The sequence below is a fragment of the Eptatretus burgeri genome, chromosome 3 (genome assembly GCF_056783735.1).
Source record: "Eptatretus burgeri isolate ZD-2024b chromosome 3, Ebu_testis_v1, whole genome shotgun sequence".
Lineage (NCBI taxonomy): Eukaryota > Metazoa > Chordata > Myxini > Myxiniformes > Myxinidae > Eptatretus > Eptatretus burgeri.
In genome coordinates, this window is record NC_140963.1 from 59,455,069 (window position 1) to 59,475,068 (window position 20,000).

A 20,000-nucleotide genomic window follows, 5' to 3' on the forward strand; every position below is an offset into this window, starting at 1 on the left:
TTGGCTGAATGTCTTGATAGAAGCGTTCCTCCTGCTCATCATTCACCAACTCAAGGTTTTCAGGATAGATATCGAGATTCGAATGTAAAGAATGTAATTTCAAGGACATGCGACAGCCCATTTTTACCTCTGCCACCGAAGGTGGAAGGAGGTTATGTTTTCAATCCTTGTTTGTCTGTTTGTTACTTACGAAATCTAAAGATTTCGTAAGTATATTGATGACTTCCATCCTCTGTTTGCGTGTTTGCATGTTTGTGTGTTTGTAGGCACGATAACTCGAGAACGGAAGAAGCTACCAATGTCAAATTACACCACGTGATTCAGGAGGGTGATGGCTAGTGCTGATTATATTTTGGTCAAAATCGGTCAAAGGTCAAGGTCACAGTGAGGTCAAATATTCGATATTTGATGGTTTGGTACAGATAACTCGAGAACGGAAGAAGCTACCAATGTCAAATTACACCACGTGATTCAGGAGGGTGATGGCTAGTGCTGATTAGATTTTGGTCAAAATCGGTCAAAGGTCAAGGTCACAGTGAGGTCAAATATTCGATATTTGATGGTTTGGTACAGATAACTCGAACGGAAGAAGCTACCAATGTCAAATTACACCACGTGATTCAGGAGGGTGATGGCTCATGCTGATTAGATTTTGGTCAAAATCGGTCAAAGGTCAAGGTCACAGTGAGGTCAAACATTCGATTTTTGATGGTTTGGTACAGAATCATCGTAGAAACTTCTGGTTTATGTCGCTACCTTCTCTAGAGACAGCTTTTATGAGACAAGGTCAGAGGTCAAGTTGACGATTTCGTAAGTACCAGTTTCTGACTGCTTGTTTGTTTGTTTGTGTGCAGGATATCTCAAAAAGTTGTGGACAGATCCGGATGAAATTTTGTGGTCAGGTTGGGTGTGTGACACGGACAAACTGATTAGATTTTGGTGAAGATCCAGATCTGGCTACTCAAATTTTTTTCAGTGATTCTTAACAATTGAGAGATTGGGCCAAAAAGTATGCATAGCATGATGTCTCAAAAGGTTGTGGACGGACTTGGACGAAACTTGGTGGACATGTTGGGGGTGTGACAAGGAAGAATTGATTCAATTTTGGTGAAGATCTGGATCCGATAATTTTTTGAAGTTATTCCTCACCATTTAGACATGGTGCTAAACCGATGTACAGCTTGATATCTCAAAAAGTTGTGGATGGATTCGGATGAAACTTGCTGGACAGGTTGGGTGTGTGATGATGAATTGATTCGATTTTGGTGAAGATCCAAATCCGGATCTGGATATGAGAATTATTTAATTCTTAAAGTGATTATTCATCATTGAGAGATCAGACCAAAAATGATATATAGCATGACATTTCAAAAACATATTGGGCCTGATATGTTCTCATGGATGATGGATTGCGTGGTGGAGGAATGTGCTCTACCGAGTGCCCTTCTAGTTTGATATGCATCGATCAGTTTCTGGATTCCATCTTTGTATGCGGGAGACTTGTGGTCGCCCAAGAAGTTTCCACCAATCCATTTTAAAGCCTGTCATGCTTTTAGTTCTAAGACATTGAGGCTTTCTTTAAAGCCTTCATCCTGCAGAACGTCCTTGATTTGGAGATCCACAAAGATTTCCTCCTTCAATTTTGTGGCACTGATGTTTGGAAATTTCTTAACAAGGTGTTGAAACCCTCTCAAATTCATCTTACCAATCGCTTTCACAAACGTATTCATTAAACCGAGCTTAATGTGGAGAGGTGGCAGGAAATTCTTCCTTGGATCAACTAAAGGGAATCACTCGACCTGCTCGTTCCTGGTTCATATGTGCTTCTTTGATGCCGGCTGTCCCATGCTGGCTGTCGCATCGGTGCAGTGCACAGCTGTCCCATAGGTATATGAAACACCAGTATTTCGTGAACCCCCCTTGCATGAACCTCCTCCATTAATTATAGTTAGGGCAATAACCTTTCAAATTTGATTGGTCTCATGACTAAATTAGACGTGCTGGAGGAAAACCAAACACAGATTTAGAATCGGCGTCCCAAGAGCTATTTAGCCCACTTTAAATTTGATGAAAATGACTCGTTTACCAGTGTAATCAAACTGCCATGGAAAGGGGGACATAATGGAATGTGGGAACTGGAGAGGAATGACCCTACTCTGCATTGCCAGCAAAGTGATTTACAAGATAATGCGAAACTGAATGCAAAAGGTTGACACTTTTTTTTTTTTTTTTTTTTTTTTGCAAACACTGTCGAGGGTCATATGAGAGCTAACACCCATAACGTCCAACAAGGGGAGCCGGAGACAAGAGGGGTAGGAGAGGGAAGGAAATAAAACGGTGTGGAACAGAGAAATGAGGAGATTTGTGGAAGGGAGAGGGATGGAGCGCGGTACACGGGGTAAACAAGACAGACACTACAGGGACTTTCAGGATGGAAAGTAGGGAATTTGATTGAAGGAGGTGGGGTTTGGGGTGGATTAACGGGGGTAGAAAAGATCGTGGTTTTGGATGGGGGAAGATAAGAAATGGTGGTGAACAGCTATTTTGAAGACCTGGAGGGAAGGGTGGGATTGAAGAGTGTGGGAGTATATTCAAATGGTGGGGAAAAAGAGGAATGGAAGAGTAAAGGTGAGCAGTGATTCTTGATTTTGGTAGTTTTACCAGAAGGGAGTTGCTGGTGGACCTTGGGCACCCTGTTGAAATATGGGGGGGGGTGCATATCTCAGACAGAGCAGGGGGGGTGGGTGAGGCCAGAGAGGAGATGGTAGAAGACAGAAAGACCACCAACCTGCCTGCGGTGAGAAAGTGAGAGACCCGAAGATTCAGCCTCATCGTGGGAGATACTGTACGATTGGAAAGGTTCAGGAGTAATGGGGATGTAGGGATGAACAAACTTGGTTCAGGAGTAACGGGGATGTAGGAATCAGATCTTCAAACGAAGAACAAATATTGCACTTCCCCTGGGTGCTCACCTGGTAGAATAATGATACTGAGAAGGGAATCAGCAAAATGTACCAATTGATCAATGTTGTAGCAAATACCTATTTTGGGAGCAACCTCCTGCCCACCACCCTCCCCGTACCCGAAGTTTATTTTATTTTTTTAATTACGTGAACAAACTTTGGTACATCATGGGTGATGAAGGTTGTGGACTAGTTTCATTGAAATTGTGTGTGTAGTTTCAGAGAAGAAAGCAAATACATATTTTGGGGGCCACCCAACGTTCTATACCCCCTTCGACCCTGATTTATTTTATTTTATTTTTTGGTAAATGTTGTGAACAAACTTTGGTACATCACAGGTGATGAAGGTTGTGGTCAGATTTCATCGAAATTGTGTGTGTGGTTTCTGAGAAGAAAGCGGATGCATATTTTTGGGGGGCAACTCCCTCCCGCACCCCCCCCCCCCATTAGACCACTTCGGAGCCTGATTTTTATTTATTTATTCTCTTTTTAATGTTATGAATAAACTTTAGTACATCACAGGTGATTATGGTGGTGAGCAAGTTTCATCAAAAGTCCTGTGTGTAGTTTTGGAGGAGAAACCACTTCATATCTTGGGGGTATCCCCCTGTTTTGTGTGCAACCCTTCAACCTGGTTTTTATTTATTTATTTATCGATTTATTTTTATGCCATCAACAAACTTTGGTACAACACAGGTAGTATGAAGGTTGTGGTCAAGTTTCATCAGAAACGTGTGTGGTTTCATAGAAGAAGTTGCAAATGTTTGTGGACGGACTGACGGACTGACGATGCACCATCCCAGAAGCTCCCCGGAACTACGTTCCAGGTGAGTTGATAATAGAACAATGCAATGAATGGAATTCAATCTTCACCTATCATTCATTACCTCTGTCACCGAAGTTGGATGGAGGTTGTGTTTTCACTCCTGTCTGTCTGTCTGTCTTTGTCTGTGAGCAAGATATCTCAAAACGTTGTGGACGGATTTGGATGGAATTTGGTGGACAGGTTGGGTGTGTGACGAGGACGAATTGATAAGATTTTGTTGAAGATCCACTTCTGGAAACTAGAATTTTTTTTTCAGTGATTTTTCACCATTGAGTGATAGGGCCAAAAACAGTGTATAGTATGATATCTCAAAAAGTTATGAATAGATTCATATGAAACTTCCTCTGTCTCTGTCTCTCTATCTCTCTGTCTCTGTCTCTGTCTCTCTGTCTCATACATCCTTTTTCTAACCAGTCCTTTAGAATGCTCACAGTCATACCAAAAAGGCTTACTTTTTCATTACTTGTCAAAAATTTGCAGTCCCAATTCTGTGATGAGGACATTGGTCTGTGTGGCTTTAGATGGGATTAATTGGTGTTGATTGCACACACCAAGCAATACATGCACCTTCTAGTCAAGTTTCTTCTTCTCCTTCTTTAATGGCCACAATTTTTCCCACGTTCTTGTGGGGTTGGCCTGGGGAAGCTTGGCTTAAGTGTTTCATGAACCGGTTGGCCAGCCCTGACATTCATCTCAAGTTCGGGCAGGAATTTGGAATTTGGCCATAGGGTCATTCCATGTCAAATCATCAAAGAATCTGCCGTCATCCCTCAGATTTTTGTAAAACTTTGGGAACCAATTGGGACCCATGAAAAACGGCAAGAACTCAAATATTTTTGCTAACAGCCTCTTAATTAGTGAGATACAGACTAACGAACTTTGGACTAATTAGCACGACGTCGCGCATTCAAATGGCCATATCTCTAAAAGTATAACACCTAGAGAGCTGGTTTTGGTGTCATTTTAAAGGTATTTTCATGCCCTATGAATTTGTCTGGGCAACATTTTCCTACCTCCAACCACAAAAAAGTTATCACAAAATATAAACTTCAATCGTGAATCCCCAAAAAATGTATCCTTCAAATTTTCTCAAATTCATCCCAGAGGTACCTTATGATGTCAAGAAGCTTCCACATAGGTTTTGTGATGGGCACTCCAATAGTTTCTGAGATATGAGCAATAATGTACATGTACGTATGGCATATCGGTTCGAAAATCAGAATTTGTAATGTATTATACAATCATTCTAACCTAGCCATGACAGGGAACACAGGGAACGACCATCAATTGCTTTGAAGTATCATATACTTTCATTTTCAACTGGGCCTGAGGGGAAGAAACAAGTGCTGCTGTTGCTGCATTGAAGAGGAAATTGAAAGCCTAAGTCAGGTTAGTGAACACTGTGTACTTGAACTCACTTATTGATTGTATAATACATTACAAATGCTGATTTTCGAACCTATATGCCATACGAACATGTACATTATTGCTCATATCTAAGAAACTATTGGAGTGCCCATCACAAAATTTATGTGGAAGCTTCTTGACATCATAAGGTACCTCTGGGATGAATTTGAGGAAATTTGAAGGATACATTTTTTGGGGATTCACGATTGAAGTTTATATTTTGTGATAACTTTTTTGTGGTTGGAGGTAGGAAAATGTTGCCCAGACAAATTCATAGGGCATGAAAATACCTTTAAAATGACACCAAAACCAGCTCTCTAGGTGTTATACTTTTAGAGATATGGCCATTTGAATTCGCGACGTCGTGCTAATTAGTCCAAAGTTCGTTAGTCTGTATCTCACTAATTAAGAGGCTGTTAGCAAAAAATATTTGAGTTCTTGCCGTTTTTCATGGGTCCCTATTGGTTCCCAAAGTTTTACAAAAATCTGAGAGATGATGGCAGATTCTTTGATGATTTGACATGGAATGACCCCATAATGCCAGCGATAGCTTGCCGACTCTTCGCCAAGGACACAATGGGATCTTTAACATCCATCTTCTTATGCTCTCAGAAACCAAATTGGCGATAGACAAATGATTTACATGTTCTTTTTCATTACCTCTCCATCGAAGGTGAAGGAGGTTATGTTTTCACCCCTTTCTGTCTGTTACTTGCAAAATTGAAGATTTTTCAAGTACGTATATTGGTCAACCAATTTTGTTATTCTGTCTGTCTGTCTGTTTGTCACCTGCAGGTCACAATTTCAAACTGATCTTCACGAAACTTCACTGCGTGGTAGAGTTTGTCATAAGGAAGAAGCCTATTGTTTTTGAGTTGAAAAGGTCAACATAGGCCAAAGGTCAACAACCTAGGTGAGATTTCTAAAATCCTCAATTTTCATCCGATTGACTTGAAATTTGAAGAGGATTTATATTTCAGGTCGCTGAAATCAACCGCTAATTATTTTTAATGTCAATATCGACCAAAAGGTCAACATAGGCCCAAGGTCAACAACTAAGGTGGTATTTCTAAAATCCTTAATTTTCATCTGATTGACTTGAAATTTGAAGAGTATTTATATTTCAGGTCACTGAATTGAACCTCCAATTATTTTTGAGGTAAAATTTGTTTCCTGGATTTTGCAAGTATCATGCACTACATGACGTGCACTACAAAACTTGGACAGGTTGGGTGTGTGGCAAGGACGAATTGATTAAATTTTGGTGAAGATCTGGATCTGGATGCGAGAATTATTTGATTTTTTTTTTTTTTAAGTGATTCTGCACCATTGCAAGATCGGGCAAAAATGTTTATATAGAATGATATTTGAAAAATGTATTGGGCCAGATATGTTCTTGTGGATCAGGAATTGAGTGGCAGAAGTATGTGCTGGACTGAGTGCCCTTCTAGTTTTGAATGTGTTCCTCCCCCTTTCGTGATGAATGTTGTCGTCTTGTGTGTTTATTTATTCTTTTTTTTTTTATTTTACAGGTCATGACGATTTAATGGAGTGATCATGGAAAATCAGTTGCAACCAGAAACAGTAGGAAGTAGTACGGCACTGGTCAACCTACTTCCAGCCCTTCTGCAATGTTTTCTTACAGTAGCTTGTGGCTATGCAGCAGGCCGCTTTGGCCTTCTGGGCCCACAACAGGTCCGAGGCCTGGGCAATTTTATCTCGACTTTTGCCCTCCCTGCCCTCCTTTTCAAGAGCATGGTTGAGTTAGATATACGCAAATTGAATTGGGACTTTCTTCTTGCCATTGCCGCGTCCAAAGGAGTCCTCTTCCTGATCGGTTGTTGTAGTACACTGCTGGGAACCTGGGGCCCTCGGAGACTTGCCAAGGCTGGACTTTATGCCATCTTCATCACGCAAAGCAATGATTTTGCCCTTGGCCTGCCTATCGGTATTGACCTATGTTTGGGCGTCGAAAAGGGAAGGACATACAGTGTTGAAGTACTGCTGTGAAATGAAAGCATTCAATATGTGTCAGATCTTGTAATTCCTTTTAAAAATAATTATTTGCCTAGTTTTCCTTTAATTTTGTACTTGTTTTTTTTCTTTTCTTTTTCCTTACAGTACAAGCACTGTACAAAGATTCAAATCCTGAGTTTCTTCAGTTCTTGTACATGGTTGCTCCCATTTCTCTACTCATCTTGAATCCTGTTGGCTTTCTACTCTGCGAGTTTCAGAAACTTAGTTGTAGGGAAGGTTGTGGTGCTGGCTGTCGACCAGGAGCATGCAGGTTGCGGAAACGTGAACTAACAAAACAAGCCGAAAAGCATCAAAACACCACGCAGTGTGCTTCAGTTGGTGGAACTTGTTGTCAGTCAAGTTGTGAGGCTGTTCAGAAGATAACATTAGATATTGAGGATCTTGGATTCCTGAGTGATCAACTGAGAAATGGATGTGATCAGACAAGGACGATAAGACATGATGTCATGGGCAGTGCAACAACTGAGAGTAGGCTGGATGAATATGCTGAATACCATGTTCAAACAAAATGGAAGATGATGCAGAGTATATGCAAAGCTTTATGGGGCGTATTGATTAACCCAATAGTCTTGTTTTCTCTCCTGGGATTACTGGGATCTCTGGTGTTTCAGAGAAAAGTGCCAGCTCCCATTGCCTCTTTCATCAATGACATGGGCATGGCATTCAGTGCCTCTGCACAGTTCTACTTGGGCCTCAACATGGTGGGTCGAATACAAGGAAATGGACAGTCCTCTTACCTAACTCTTCTTTTGCTCATTACTGTCAAAGTGTAAGTATCCCTTGGATGTTCCTTGATAACGGTGTACTTGTATTATGGTGACTAATGGACTACCCACCCTACGGGGGATGTTGTTTCAAGTGTGCAGTATGTTCTTCTGACATATACCTTTATTTGTGCAGTGTATAGGCAACTGACAGCTGCCTCAGTTGCTCCCCCCCAAAAAACAACTTGGGTTATGTGCATGAAGCAAAAATATACCTGCTGCTTATCATTCAAAACACCTCACCACACTGGAAAACTTGGGGACAGGAATACTGTACTGTAAATGGTAGAGACTTGCAATACCTTCCTCCACCTGGAGGCAGTACTACATGATACACATCTTTATAGAGAATTTGCATCCCACCCCCCCCTCCCCCAACCAAGACCATCGGCAAAGATAAAAACACCTCTATACACTAATTGAGATCATGCTGATCCTATGTAGGAAGTCTGGATGTAATCGGCACAGGACTATAGGAGTAGCGTGGCAAACAAACACAAACACCGGTCCGTGAATTATAGTAAGGATGCATTAATACTGAATTTACTCCTTCCTCCTCCCATCCACCCCTTTCCTCAAAATCCCACAATTTTGCATACATTTAGAAACTGATTTGGTTGATGAACATGAGGTGATTGGATATTAAGTCGTGTATTGTCGACGTCTTGGAGAAACTGGGATATTTGTGAGCACGCTAACTTAATACCTTAGAAGCAGACGTTATTTAACCTTTCGTGGTGACCCATTTGATTCATTATTTTTCTTAAAAAAATTAATAAAGAAGCAAAGTAAAGCCTTTGAACCAAAGTCAATTTAGAACTACAACGACACTTGGTAGAGTGCATACCTCTGCCAGGCTGAACAGATTACGTTTTGTGTGGCACTGATAGGGTGGATTTACATCCGGACCTGAACCAAAATCTAATTGGCTTGTTCTTCTCACCAACCCAAATCATCCACCAAGTTTTGTCATTCATCCACAACTTTTTGAAATATCGAAATAAATATTTTGGCCCCATCACTCAAGGGTGAAGTATCACGTGAAAAATTATTAGATCTGGATGTTCACCCAATCTAATCGATTCATCCTTGTCACACACCCAAGCTGTCGACCAAATTTCATCTGAATCCGTCCATAGCTTTTTGAGATATCCTGTTCATAGACAAACAAACAGACAGGGGTGAAAACATAACCTCTGTCCACCTTTGGTAACAAGAAGAACATAGTGGAAAGGGGGGAAACCCACCAACAGCATGGTGGAGGAACACAATGGAGTGACACTTGCAGGCAGAATGGGCATGAAGAGGAGGACACAGGGGATGAACAAATTTGATACAAACTCAAACAATGAGAAGAGGGAGGAACAAATAATAACGGGATGAAACAGAAATAGGGAAGAAAAAGAATCGAGGTTGAGCGAGAGTGGAGAAAACAATAACTTGGAAAGGAAGGGGTGGGCCAGTGTGGATAGAAAAGATCATGAGTATGGAGGGGGGTTGACCTGAGTTGGTAGTGAACAATGATATTGAAGCTTTGGATGGTAGAATGGGATTGAATATACTGAGGAAGACGAATGGAGCAATTATTTTATTGTCAGTTTTGTATCTTATTACCTTCGCATTCTGCGAAAGGTTATGTTTTGGTTGGCGTGTATTTATTTATTTATTTATTTGTAATCTTGTGATTCGTAGAACTCAAAAAGTATTAAACCGAATTGCATGAAATTTGGTGGGATGATTGGTTATTAGCCAGGAAGCATTCAATTAGATTTTGGGATCGTTTGGGTCAAAGGTCAAAGCCACGAAAAGGTCAAAATCGTCTTTTTACGATAACATGGTCAATTTTTATTCAATTTGCATGCAACTAACGCCAAAATGTTCAGAATTCAACGCCTCATCTTGTGATATGCAATATGACACAATGCCGCCCATACTCTTGTTACCGGTTAGGGGTCAAAGGTCAGGGGGTCACGACCTTGAAAAATATGCGGTTTTTGTCATAACGCGGTCAATTCTTGTCCGCTTTACATGAACCCAGCACCAAAATGTTCAGAATTTAATGCCCAATCTTGTGACACAATGACGTCATACCACATGTCACCGGTTGGGGTAAAATGTCGGGGGGGGGGTCACGCCCTTGAAAAATATGCGGTTTTCGGCATAACTCAGTCGATTCTTATTCGATTTGCATGAAACCAGCATCAAACGAGATTACCTTCTCTTGTTGAAACGTATTCACCGAGGTTGCGAGTGAAGACTCGCCAAAACGACGTGAGTTGATTGTTGTTTAGTCCGTAGCCCCCGAAAGTCGGGGGGGGTCATGACATTATAGATATGTGGTTTGTGTCATAAGACCATTCATATGAAACCAGTTCCCCACACTCATACCAAGAACAAAAAAAGTAGTGGCGGCAAAGGTATGCGCTCTATGAGTGCCCGTTCTAGTTTATTTATTTATTACCTTCGCAGTCTGCGAAAGGTTATGTTTTGGTCGGCGTGTATTTATTTATTTATTTATTTATTTATTTGTAATCTTGTGATTCGTACAACTCAAAAGTATTAAACCGAATTGCATGAAATTTGGTGGGATGATTGGTTATTAGCCAGGAAGCATTCGCTTAGATTTTGGGATCGTTCGGGTCAAAGGTCAAGGTCAAGGTCACGAAAAGGTCAATATTGTCTTTTTACGATAACACAGTCAATTTTTATTCAATTTGCATGAAACTAACGCCAAAATGTTCAGAATTCAACGCCTCATATTGTGATATGCAATATGACACAATGACGCCCATACTCTTGTTACCGGTTAGGGGTCAAAGGTCAGGGGGGTCACGACCTTGAAAAATATACGGTTTTTGTCATAATGCGGTCAATTCTTGTCCGCTTTACATGAACCCAGCACCAAAATGTTCAGAATTTAATGCCCAATCTTGTGACACAATGACGTCATAACACACGTCACCGGTTGGGGTAAAATGTCGGGGGGGGGGTCACGCCCTTGAAAAATATGCAGTTTTCGGCATAAGTCAATTCTTATTCGATTTGCATGAAACCAGCATCAAACGAGATTACCTTCTCTTGTTGAAACGTTGTATTCACCGAGCTTGCGAGTGAAGACTCGCCAAAACGACGTGAGTTGATTGTTTAGTCCGTAGCCCCCGAAAGTCGGGGGGGGGGGTCATGACATTATAGATATGTGGTTTGTGTCATAAGACCATTCATATGAAACCAGTTCCCCACACTCATACCAAGAACAAAAAAGTAGTGGCGGCGAAGGTATGCGCTCTATGAGTGCCCGTTCTAGTTTGAACTATGAATCACTCTCCTTGTGAGCTGCATCCCTGCAATGCACCTGTATCTTGCTGTGGAATGCCAAGCACTGAACATCATTTGCATCATGACCCATTAAAAGGCTGAGGCACAAACCTGGTAATCCCTTGTTGCAGACAGTTTGAGTGTTCAACTGTATAGTTTGTGGCTTTGCTTGCTCTGCTATATCAGCCCCACAAGCCTATCATCGTTCTTCCATTACCCCACCCCCTGCCCTTACCTACCACCCCACCCAACCTCGTTTTTGAAAAAATTTGGGCTGCCTGCATACTTTCACTTTTGTTTTCCTCTTCTCCCATCGGTGCATTTGTTTCTATGTGTCATTCCAATCTTTAACTCTGCCACCAAAGGTTGACTTGGGTTCTGTTTTCATGTCTGCCTGTCTGTGATCTCAAACATTTGTGGATGGATTTGCATGGAATTTGGTGGAAAGGTCGAATGTGTGACTTCAAAATGATTAGCTTTTGATGAAGATCTGGAAACGGATCCGGATACGAGAATTTTTAAAAAGTAATTCTTCACCATTGAAAGATAGGGCCAAAAACGATATATAGCAGGATAACTCAAAAGGTTGTGGATGGATTCAGATGAGATGTGGAAAGGTTGGGTGTGTAATTAGGAAGAATTGATGAGGTTTTGGTGAAAATCCGGAGTCGAGAATTTTTTTTTTTTAATTTTCAAACTTATTCTTCACCATTGAGAGATAGGGCCAAAAAACGATAAAAAGTATGACATTTCAAAACGTGGACGAATTATGACAAAACTACTAAAACTAGGTGGATGAGTTGGTTAGGTGACATGAACAAGCCGATTATATTTTGGTTCAGGTCTGAATCCAGATCCGGCCTCTCAGTGGGATATAAAACGTGGTGTTCAGTCTGGCAGAGGTATGCGCTCCACCGAGTGCCGTTCTAGTTTGTTTATCGTTTCATGTTTGCAATCTACTACCATATCTTATTTCCAATCCCTACTGTAACTTCTTTGATCTCTTTTTGTATCACATACTGTTTGTTGGATGGATGTTATGTTTTCACCCATGTCTGTCTGTCTCTCTGTGAGCAGGATATCTCAAAAAGTTATGGATGGGTTCAGACTTAACTTGGCGGATTGGTTGGGTGTGTGACAAGGGCGATTTGATTACATTTTGGTGAAGATCCAGATCCGGTCCCAGATTCAAGAATTTATTGTGGTTCTTCACAATTGAGAGATAGGGACAAAAACGATATATAACACAATGTATTAACTTGGTGGATGAGTGGGTAGGTGACAAGAACAAGCCAATTCGATTTTGGTTCAGGTCCAGATGCAGATCCGGCCAATCGGTGGGAGACAAAACGTAAACTGTTCACCCTGGTGGAGGTAATGCACTCTACCAAGTGTCGTCCTAGTTTGTGTTGTATCCACTTGTTCCCTTACGCCTCACTGTCACTCTGATATTCCTCGATCCTCCTGTCTTACTCGACCATGAACCTTCAATCTCAAAATGTATTGATGGTCACTTTTTATTTATTATGACAGCAAAATAATCAAGCTTGTCAAAGCTAACTTTTGATGTTACGACCCAATTACTTACATGAATTTTGTCACTTATTATATGCATTGACTGTTGTCTTGGCACGACATCTCATTAAAGCAATAACCCATTGTATATGTATGTGGGTGGTCCTGGTAGGTTTGTTTTTCCTGCAGTCTCATATGGGTTTGCTGGCTTAACCGATCACAGCACTGGGCAGAACCACAGCAGTGTGCAGGATTTTGCATTTCTCTATGGCCTGCTACCAACAGCTCCCAGCGTGGTTGTTTATGCAAGCCACTATGACATGGAGGTGGATACGGTGAGATACTCAGCCATTTGGTCAGATTTATGCAAGAAAAGACTTGTTATTTTAACCTGCTCTGTCTCCTTGAATCGATGCTAGAATACAGTGCACACATTTTAATTTTACTAGCTTAATGACATTTATGCCACACAGCCAATATAATTGCACTTCAAAGCCATCATTTTGTAATTTCATTTCTAATTTTATCCACCAATTATTTTATTTTATTATCTTTCCAAAACGAAGTTTTTGCAAGATATGTTAGTCAGCTTGTATGTTTTTTTTTTTTTGTTTTTTTTTGTTTGTCTGTAATCACGTATAAAAAATTCTGCAGAGCACAGTTATCATCGGAAACTTTTGTAACTTCGCATATTAGAGGCCTATAGAGGTCCCTTTCAGTGCACAAAATTTTGAAGGTCAAGGTCAAAGGTCAAGGTCACTTTGGCGCAAATCAGGGAGTCGACGAAACCCTTATTTTTTGAGTAATTTTGATCGGATCGTCTTCAAACTTCATGGGAATATAGTTCATGGTCTGGCGCTCAGCTGATTAATTTTCGGTGGCGATTGGCCTTGACCTTCATGGTTAGCGCCTCAGGTCAAACATATTTGACCCCAAGGTCAAATTTTCAAGCTTTAGGAACCATATCGTGTAGTACCTCAAATTGAACACCTCGATGAGTGCTTTCTAAATATGTCAAGCTTGAGACATTATGACGTCATTTGGTGACGTTATGAGGCAAAAGCATATTTTTCATGGTTACTCTGTAGAACGATTCTCATCGGAATCTCTCGTACGATATTCCTCAAGGAGTCGCTCCTGGTGGATAGCAGCTTTGTTCACCTCAGTGTGACCTTAAAGAAGTCACACGTGGTCACCTTTTGGCAAGATACGGGTCACCCTAAGGGTGATATTGGTTTTTATTTTTATTTTTATTTTGTTCCTTTTGATCATGTCTCATAAATAGATGGTCACTACAAACTTCAGAAGTGTAATGTCATTTTAGTTATTGTATTTCAAACTACAAGACATTATGCTATCAAATAGCAATTTAATTCCATTTTAAAGAGGAACTCTCACTTGGGAGTAGTTCTAATAAATAAATTGGTCTCAATAAATCCTTTTTTTTTTAACGTGTATCCTTTTACTCCTTAAATATGGTGAAGAATCACTTTAAAAATTCTCAATGGTGAATAGTCAATGGTGTATGTGTGTCCTTTTACTCCTTAAATTTTGTATGTGCATCTTTTTTCTTGAACATTTGGAGCAACCGAATGGGTTGTGTGTCCTTAAGGCCAACAGCCATGCAACTTTTCTGGTGACATTTAACACAGATCTTAAATGAGGCCAACAGCCATGAAATTTCCTAAATTCCATTCTGGCAGATTTGGGACAAGTATAAATTGATGCTGAACAGCTATCATCAAGGATGCCTTTGTTTTGATGTCGCACTTAGAGAGCCTGATGTTACTACGTTTGTTGCATATAATTGTTTTGGTAATCCCATTTGGATGGGATCACATCAGCGTATTCGGTGAAAATGTGCCGACTTGTTTCATTGATTCGCATAAAATCCCTGACATGACAGCTAAATTGTGGATATCTTCCTAAATATTCAACATCAACATGTGTTTGAAATGGTGGAGGTATTGATTGGGGGGGAAAAAAAAAATTAAAATTTTAATGAAAAAAAACAAACATTTGGTCCTGTTCTCGTATCAATTGATCTCCAGTATTGTATTTATAAGGATGAAAATTGACCCGTTAATTAGATGGATTGAATGAATGTGGTGTTGATGTAACGGTTAAGGTGGCTGGTTGAAGATATTGGGGTCCTGAGTTCGAGCCCCTGTCCAGCTGTTAAAATAACACCATGTGGGTTGACTCCGCCTGTCATCCTTCTGAGGTCGGTAAAATGTGTACCAGCTTACTGGAGTGATAAACCATTCGAGTATCCTCCGTCGGAGTGGCGACCTGTCCAGGACTGTACTCCTTATCCAAATGAAACTACCTCGGCAGCCCTATGCGTCTCATGGCGTGAAAGAAATGCTTATATATTGTGACGGTTCTGAGAACCGAAACCCCCAAGGCAATGGCACACAACATATAGCGGTTCTTGAGATAGTTATTTCATTTTTACCTGTTTCAGATAGGGCTCTTCCCTTATGGGTTACAAAGGATATACGCGTTGTGAGGGTTTAGGTTGGTTTTTCCCTGTTTTTCCCTATTTTATTGTCTGCACAGAAAATCTATCACACGACCTGCACACCAGTGTGACCACTCTTCATTTTCATAAATGCCAAGGTGAGCCAATGAAAAAAGCCAAGAATTCACAAGGTTTCGGAAAAGCGATGATAATAGAAAACCTATACGCCAAGAAAACCTATGGAAAACCAAGACGCCAAGGTGAACAACGAATAGCCTAGATCTTGTGAAAAAAGCCAAGGAGTGGTCACACTGCCACGCATGCTGCTCGCAGCCTAATTTGCATATGCACACCAAAACATTTGAATTTCCGCACCACAACCAAATTGCCATCTCAACGACCGTAACTTTCTTTACCACAATTCAACCACCACACCAGTGATAACCACCCTGCCTGCTTTAAATACAATGTGGACTTTATTCCTTTCAAACGGCATCATACAAGCTCACCTTTTCAGCCTTCTAGTACAATCCACATTGCCTCACTTAACCACGACGCTTCAACTCCCAAACCACATCGACCTCATTAGCTCACCACTACCCACCACCTTCCTGCACCTCGGAGCCGTCATCTCTCCTCAGCCATGGACACTCTTGGCTCGTGATCTGCCTCAAGCCCAGCTCCGTTACAAGTGTAGTTCTTTTGCACGAAGGCGCAAGTGTGCGCTTGCTGTTCCTTTATGTCTTCCTGAACAGCGGGGAACGCCCTGCTATCCAACGAGCCCTCTGTGCCTTTCCCGGGAATTCAAGAGACTAATGGGGACTGCTACACATCAGCCCCATATTAAATTTGGAGCTGATGTGTGGTGCAGGCGAAAGACAACTGAGGATGGATCCGGCACAGCGGCCTTTCGGGGATGATGTCACCTCAGGGTGCATTCTGACCAATGTGCACACCGTGCTCAGAGGGAAGAGGGCATCACATGACCTATGCTCCCTGAGGCCGCTCCCACAAAGGTGGAGATTCACCCTTGATACCCCTCCCCCCCCAGCTCCACCTTCTCTCCCCCTGCCCCCGCACCCCTTAAGTATTGGTCGTGGGGGCAGGCAGTTAAGTCAGTCCAGTCCTGAGCTCATTCTGCAGTGCCGTGTGCACAATCTCAAGTGGGACCTTTGGAGTGAGAGGTGGTGGTGGAACAGAACAGAATGGAGCCTGGGTGAGAAAACCAAGTACCATGCTGCATCGGCACAGTACTGAGCAAAGGGTGATATCAGCAATAACACATGTTAGGTAGTACTTATTCTCATTCATTCTGTCTCTCTTTTCCACCTCCTTCACTGTGGACACACAAGAGCAATCAGTGAGGGCAAGTCCTGAAGAAATGTTCTTTTAAGAGTAACCACTGACTCGCACACTGTCTTTCTCACTCTAAGCATCAACACTGCATCTCTCTCGTGCCACCTCAACATGCACCTTGATACCTCTTTTTAGTCATGTTCCCCCCACCCTTACCTTCCCTTATTTTGGATTCGGATGTGCCTGCATGTGCGTGTGGGGTAAGCCGGAGGTCGCCAACGCCTCAGCTTTCCTCTTATCTTCTTGATATTCTCCCCTTCTGTGGGATGATCCTGATGATGCCTGTTATGTTTTTGTAAGTAAGAGTGGGTAAGTTAGATAGCATCAGTGTAGTTCTGCTGTGTGTCTCTTTGCTGTATAAATGTCATTGTATGTCTTTAGCCACACTGCACATATACTGTATGCCCCTGCTGTCCATATATCCCTTGTGAATAAACCCCTTGTCTCCACTGTGCCACACGCTTTTCCTCATGCTCTCTTGTGAATAAACCCATGTTAATTGAGCTCGACCAGCTCGTAGCGTCCTTTCCTCCATTGGTCCAGCACAGTCCGCATGTTTGTTTGCCAGGAAGTTTTATGCCACTAATTGGCTCTACAAGTTAGCCGGTACGTACTTGGCAGCCCCACTCTGCTGCACCTGATTAAATAAGACAAGGCAAGTTCGTATTGAGGGTGTGAGCCCCCTTTGATAATGCCACTCCACCAAAAAGGAAATGCATGTCGTAGCGAGAACCCTGCCAGGTTTGGCAGTATCAATTGGCGTTCATGGTTGACGAACAACCTGCTGGACTGCAGAGTTATCGGTGGTTGTTGGCCTCAGGACCTGGCGTTTGGAAGGAACCCAAGTGCTTCCCTTCATGGTTAACCTCTAACCCTGGCCTGTAACAATACATTATTATCTGATATAGTGCAGGCATGATGGGCCTAATGGCACCCTCCTGCATCAACATTCCTTGTGTGATACCCTAGTTATCATACAAAGGGTAAAGTGTGTGTGTGTCACAAGAAAGCATATATGGTGTCTGAAGGTAAAGACCACCTGTTTTGACACTGCTTTGAGCTTGGCACTTTGGCTTGTCTCAAGACAGATTAAAATGCATCTTAAAATCTCGTATGCTTTTAATTGTATCGTGATTTTGGGCAGCTTTTAATGTTTCAAAATGAGAAATGCCATTCTTGCAGTTTACTATTGTACCTTAGAGACAAAGTTACAACACATGTGAGGTTGGTGGGAGAGGAGAGTGGAAGAGGGGGTGGATTTTGACCATTGCTTACAGGGGAATTTGGATTTTGGGGGAGGTGGAAGGGGGAGGTTGCTATAAATTCCTCCATATTTGCATATGTATTTAATAGATGGCTCTGATAGTTTTGATTTCATTCCACTCAATTAAAGCTTTGCCAATTAAATTGGTGTTATCTGCACATTTTAAAAAACATGCTCTACATCTGAGAAATCAGGTTATTCACTGCAAAGTGTATAAACCTAACATGTCTCTCTCTTTATCTCTATTGCTCTTTATCACTCTCTCGCTCTCTTTTTATCTCTATCTCTATCTCCCTATCTCTCTATCTATCTCTTTCTTTCTTCCTTGCTCTTTCCTTCTTCCTTCCTTTCTCTTTCCTTCTTCCTTCCTTTCTCTTTCTTTCTTCCTTCCTTCCTTTCTCTTTCTTTTTTCCTTCCTTTCTCTTTCTTCCTTCCTTTCTCTCTTTCTTCCTTCCTCTCTCTGTCTTCATTCCTTCCTTCTTTTCTCTCTCTCTCTTTATCTCTTCTCTCTCCCCCCCTCCCCGCTCTCTTTATCTCTCTCCTTCTTCACACCATAGCTTGCAAGAGGAATGGTGCTATGCACACTTACCTCTGCACCTTTGCTGTCACTGACAGCATGGAAGCTTGAGAGTCCATCTTCAGACCTACCCGTGGAGATTTCCCTTCTCAGTTCTGTCACCTTTTCAGCCAGTATTACCTCAATTGTGGCTTTGGTGCGTTTCCTCATGTGGTGCATCGTTCCCAGCTTCAATGTGCACCTCATATGATTCTACCATTCCATTTTCTTCAATCAACATACTTTTAGACCCCTAAACCCCAATCGCATTTTTGTGCTGATGTGAAAATTTTAGGACTTGCACATGTGGCAGATATATGCAAAAATGAGGAATGCAATTTTTTTCTTACGACTTTATCTTTACAGATCTGGGTGTTGGCAGTGGTTCTCAAAGCCCATCGATTTGTGTTGTTGCCCCATTTTGCCTCCACACACCTCTTCTTTGCTCAGGTTAGGCAATGTTATTGAAAGCTGGCATTACATTGTCTTCATTAAGTATTTACACCCCTCGACTTTTGTCACATTTTGTTGTGCTCCAGCCTGAATTTAAAATGCATTAAATTTTTTTTTTGTTGTTGTTGCTGGTCGACACAAAATACCTTATCATGACAAAATGAAAACATGTTTTACGAAATTTCTACAAATTAATTAAAAATGAAAAGCTAAAATGTCTTGTGTCAAGAAGTATTCAACCCCTTTGCAATGACACTCCAAATTGAGCTCAGGTGCATCCAATTTCCTTTGATCATCCTTGGGCTGTCTCTCCAACTTCATTGGAGTCCAGCTGTGGCCAATTCAATTGATTGACATGATTTAGAAAGAAACACACCTTTCTAGAAATATGAGTTGACAGTGAATGTCAGAGCAGAAACTCTACCATGAAGTCCAAGGAACTCTCCATAGAACTCCGATGTATAATTCTGAGGAGATATAGATATGGGAAAGGGGATAAAACAATTTCTCGAGTGTTTAAAGTTCCCAAGAGCACAGTGAGGAAATGAAAGAACATGGAACTAACTAGACTTTTCCTATAACTGATGTTCTGACCAAACTGAGCAACTGGGCAAGAAGGACTTTGTTCAGAGAGGTGCCAAAGAACCTAATGACCACTCTGACAGAACTACAGAGTTCCTTGGCTGAAATGGGAGAACCTGCTGGCATGACAACAATCTCTGCAGCCCTTCACAAATCTGGGCTTTATGGGAGAGCAGCCAGATGGAAACCACGCTTGAGAAAAGGCACATAACGGCATGCCTTGAGTTTTCAAAAAAGCATGTGAAAGACTGAGAGCATGAGGCAAAAGATTCTGTGGTCTGATGAGATCAAAATTGAACTCTTTGGCCTGAATGCAAAGTGCTACGTCTGGCGGAAACCGAGCACAGCTCATCACACCATCTAACACAATCCCAACTGTGAAGCATGGTGGTGGCAGCGTCATGCTATGGGGATGCTTTTCAGCGGCAGAGACTGGGAGATTTGTAAATTTAGAGGGAACAATGATTTGAGCCAAATACAGGTAAATCCTTGAGCAGA

General features: G+C 41.6%; 1 protein-coding gene across 4 annotated transcripts in view; it reads left to right on the plus strand.

Moving 5' to 3' along the window:
• Positions 1 to 20,000, plus strand: part of LOC147029999 (lysosomal cholesterol signaling protein-like) — a 91,415-nt gene that overhangs the window by 15,912 nt on the left and 55,503 nt on the right. For 3 of the 4 annotated variants that reach the window (XM_085873597.1, XM_085873596.1, XM_085873598.1), the window contains 6 exons: positions 5,992 to 6,109; positions 6,729 to 7,144; positions 7,318 to 8,002; positions 13,000 to 13,162; positions 18,469 to 18,624; positions 18,834 to 18,917. In XM_085873597.1, coding sequence (XP_085729723.1) covers positions 6,754 to 7,144; positions 7,318 to 8,002; positions 13,000 to 13,162; positions 18,469 to 18,624; positions 18,834 to 18,917 — 1,479 coding nt within the window. In that variant the 5' untranslated portion in view covers positions 5,992 to 6,109; positions 6,729 to 6,753. The remainder of the gene's footprint in view (positions 1 to 5,991; positions 6,110 to 6,728; positions 7,145 to 7,317; positions 8,003 to 12,999; positions 13,163 to 18,468; positions 18,625 to 18,833; positions 18,918 to 20,000) is intronic. The other variant, XM_085873599.1, reaches the window with a different exon arrangement.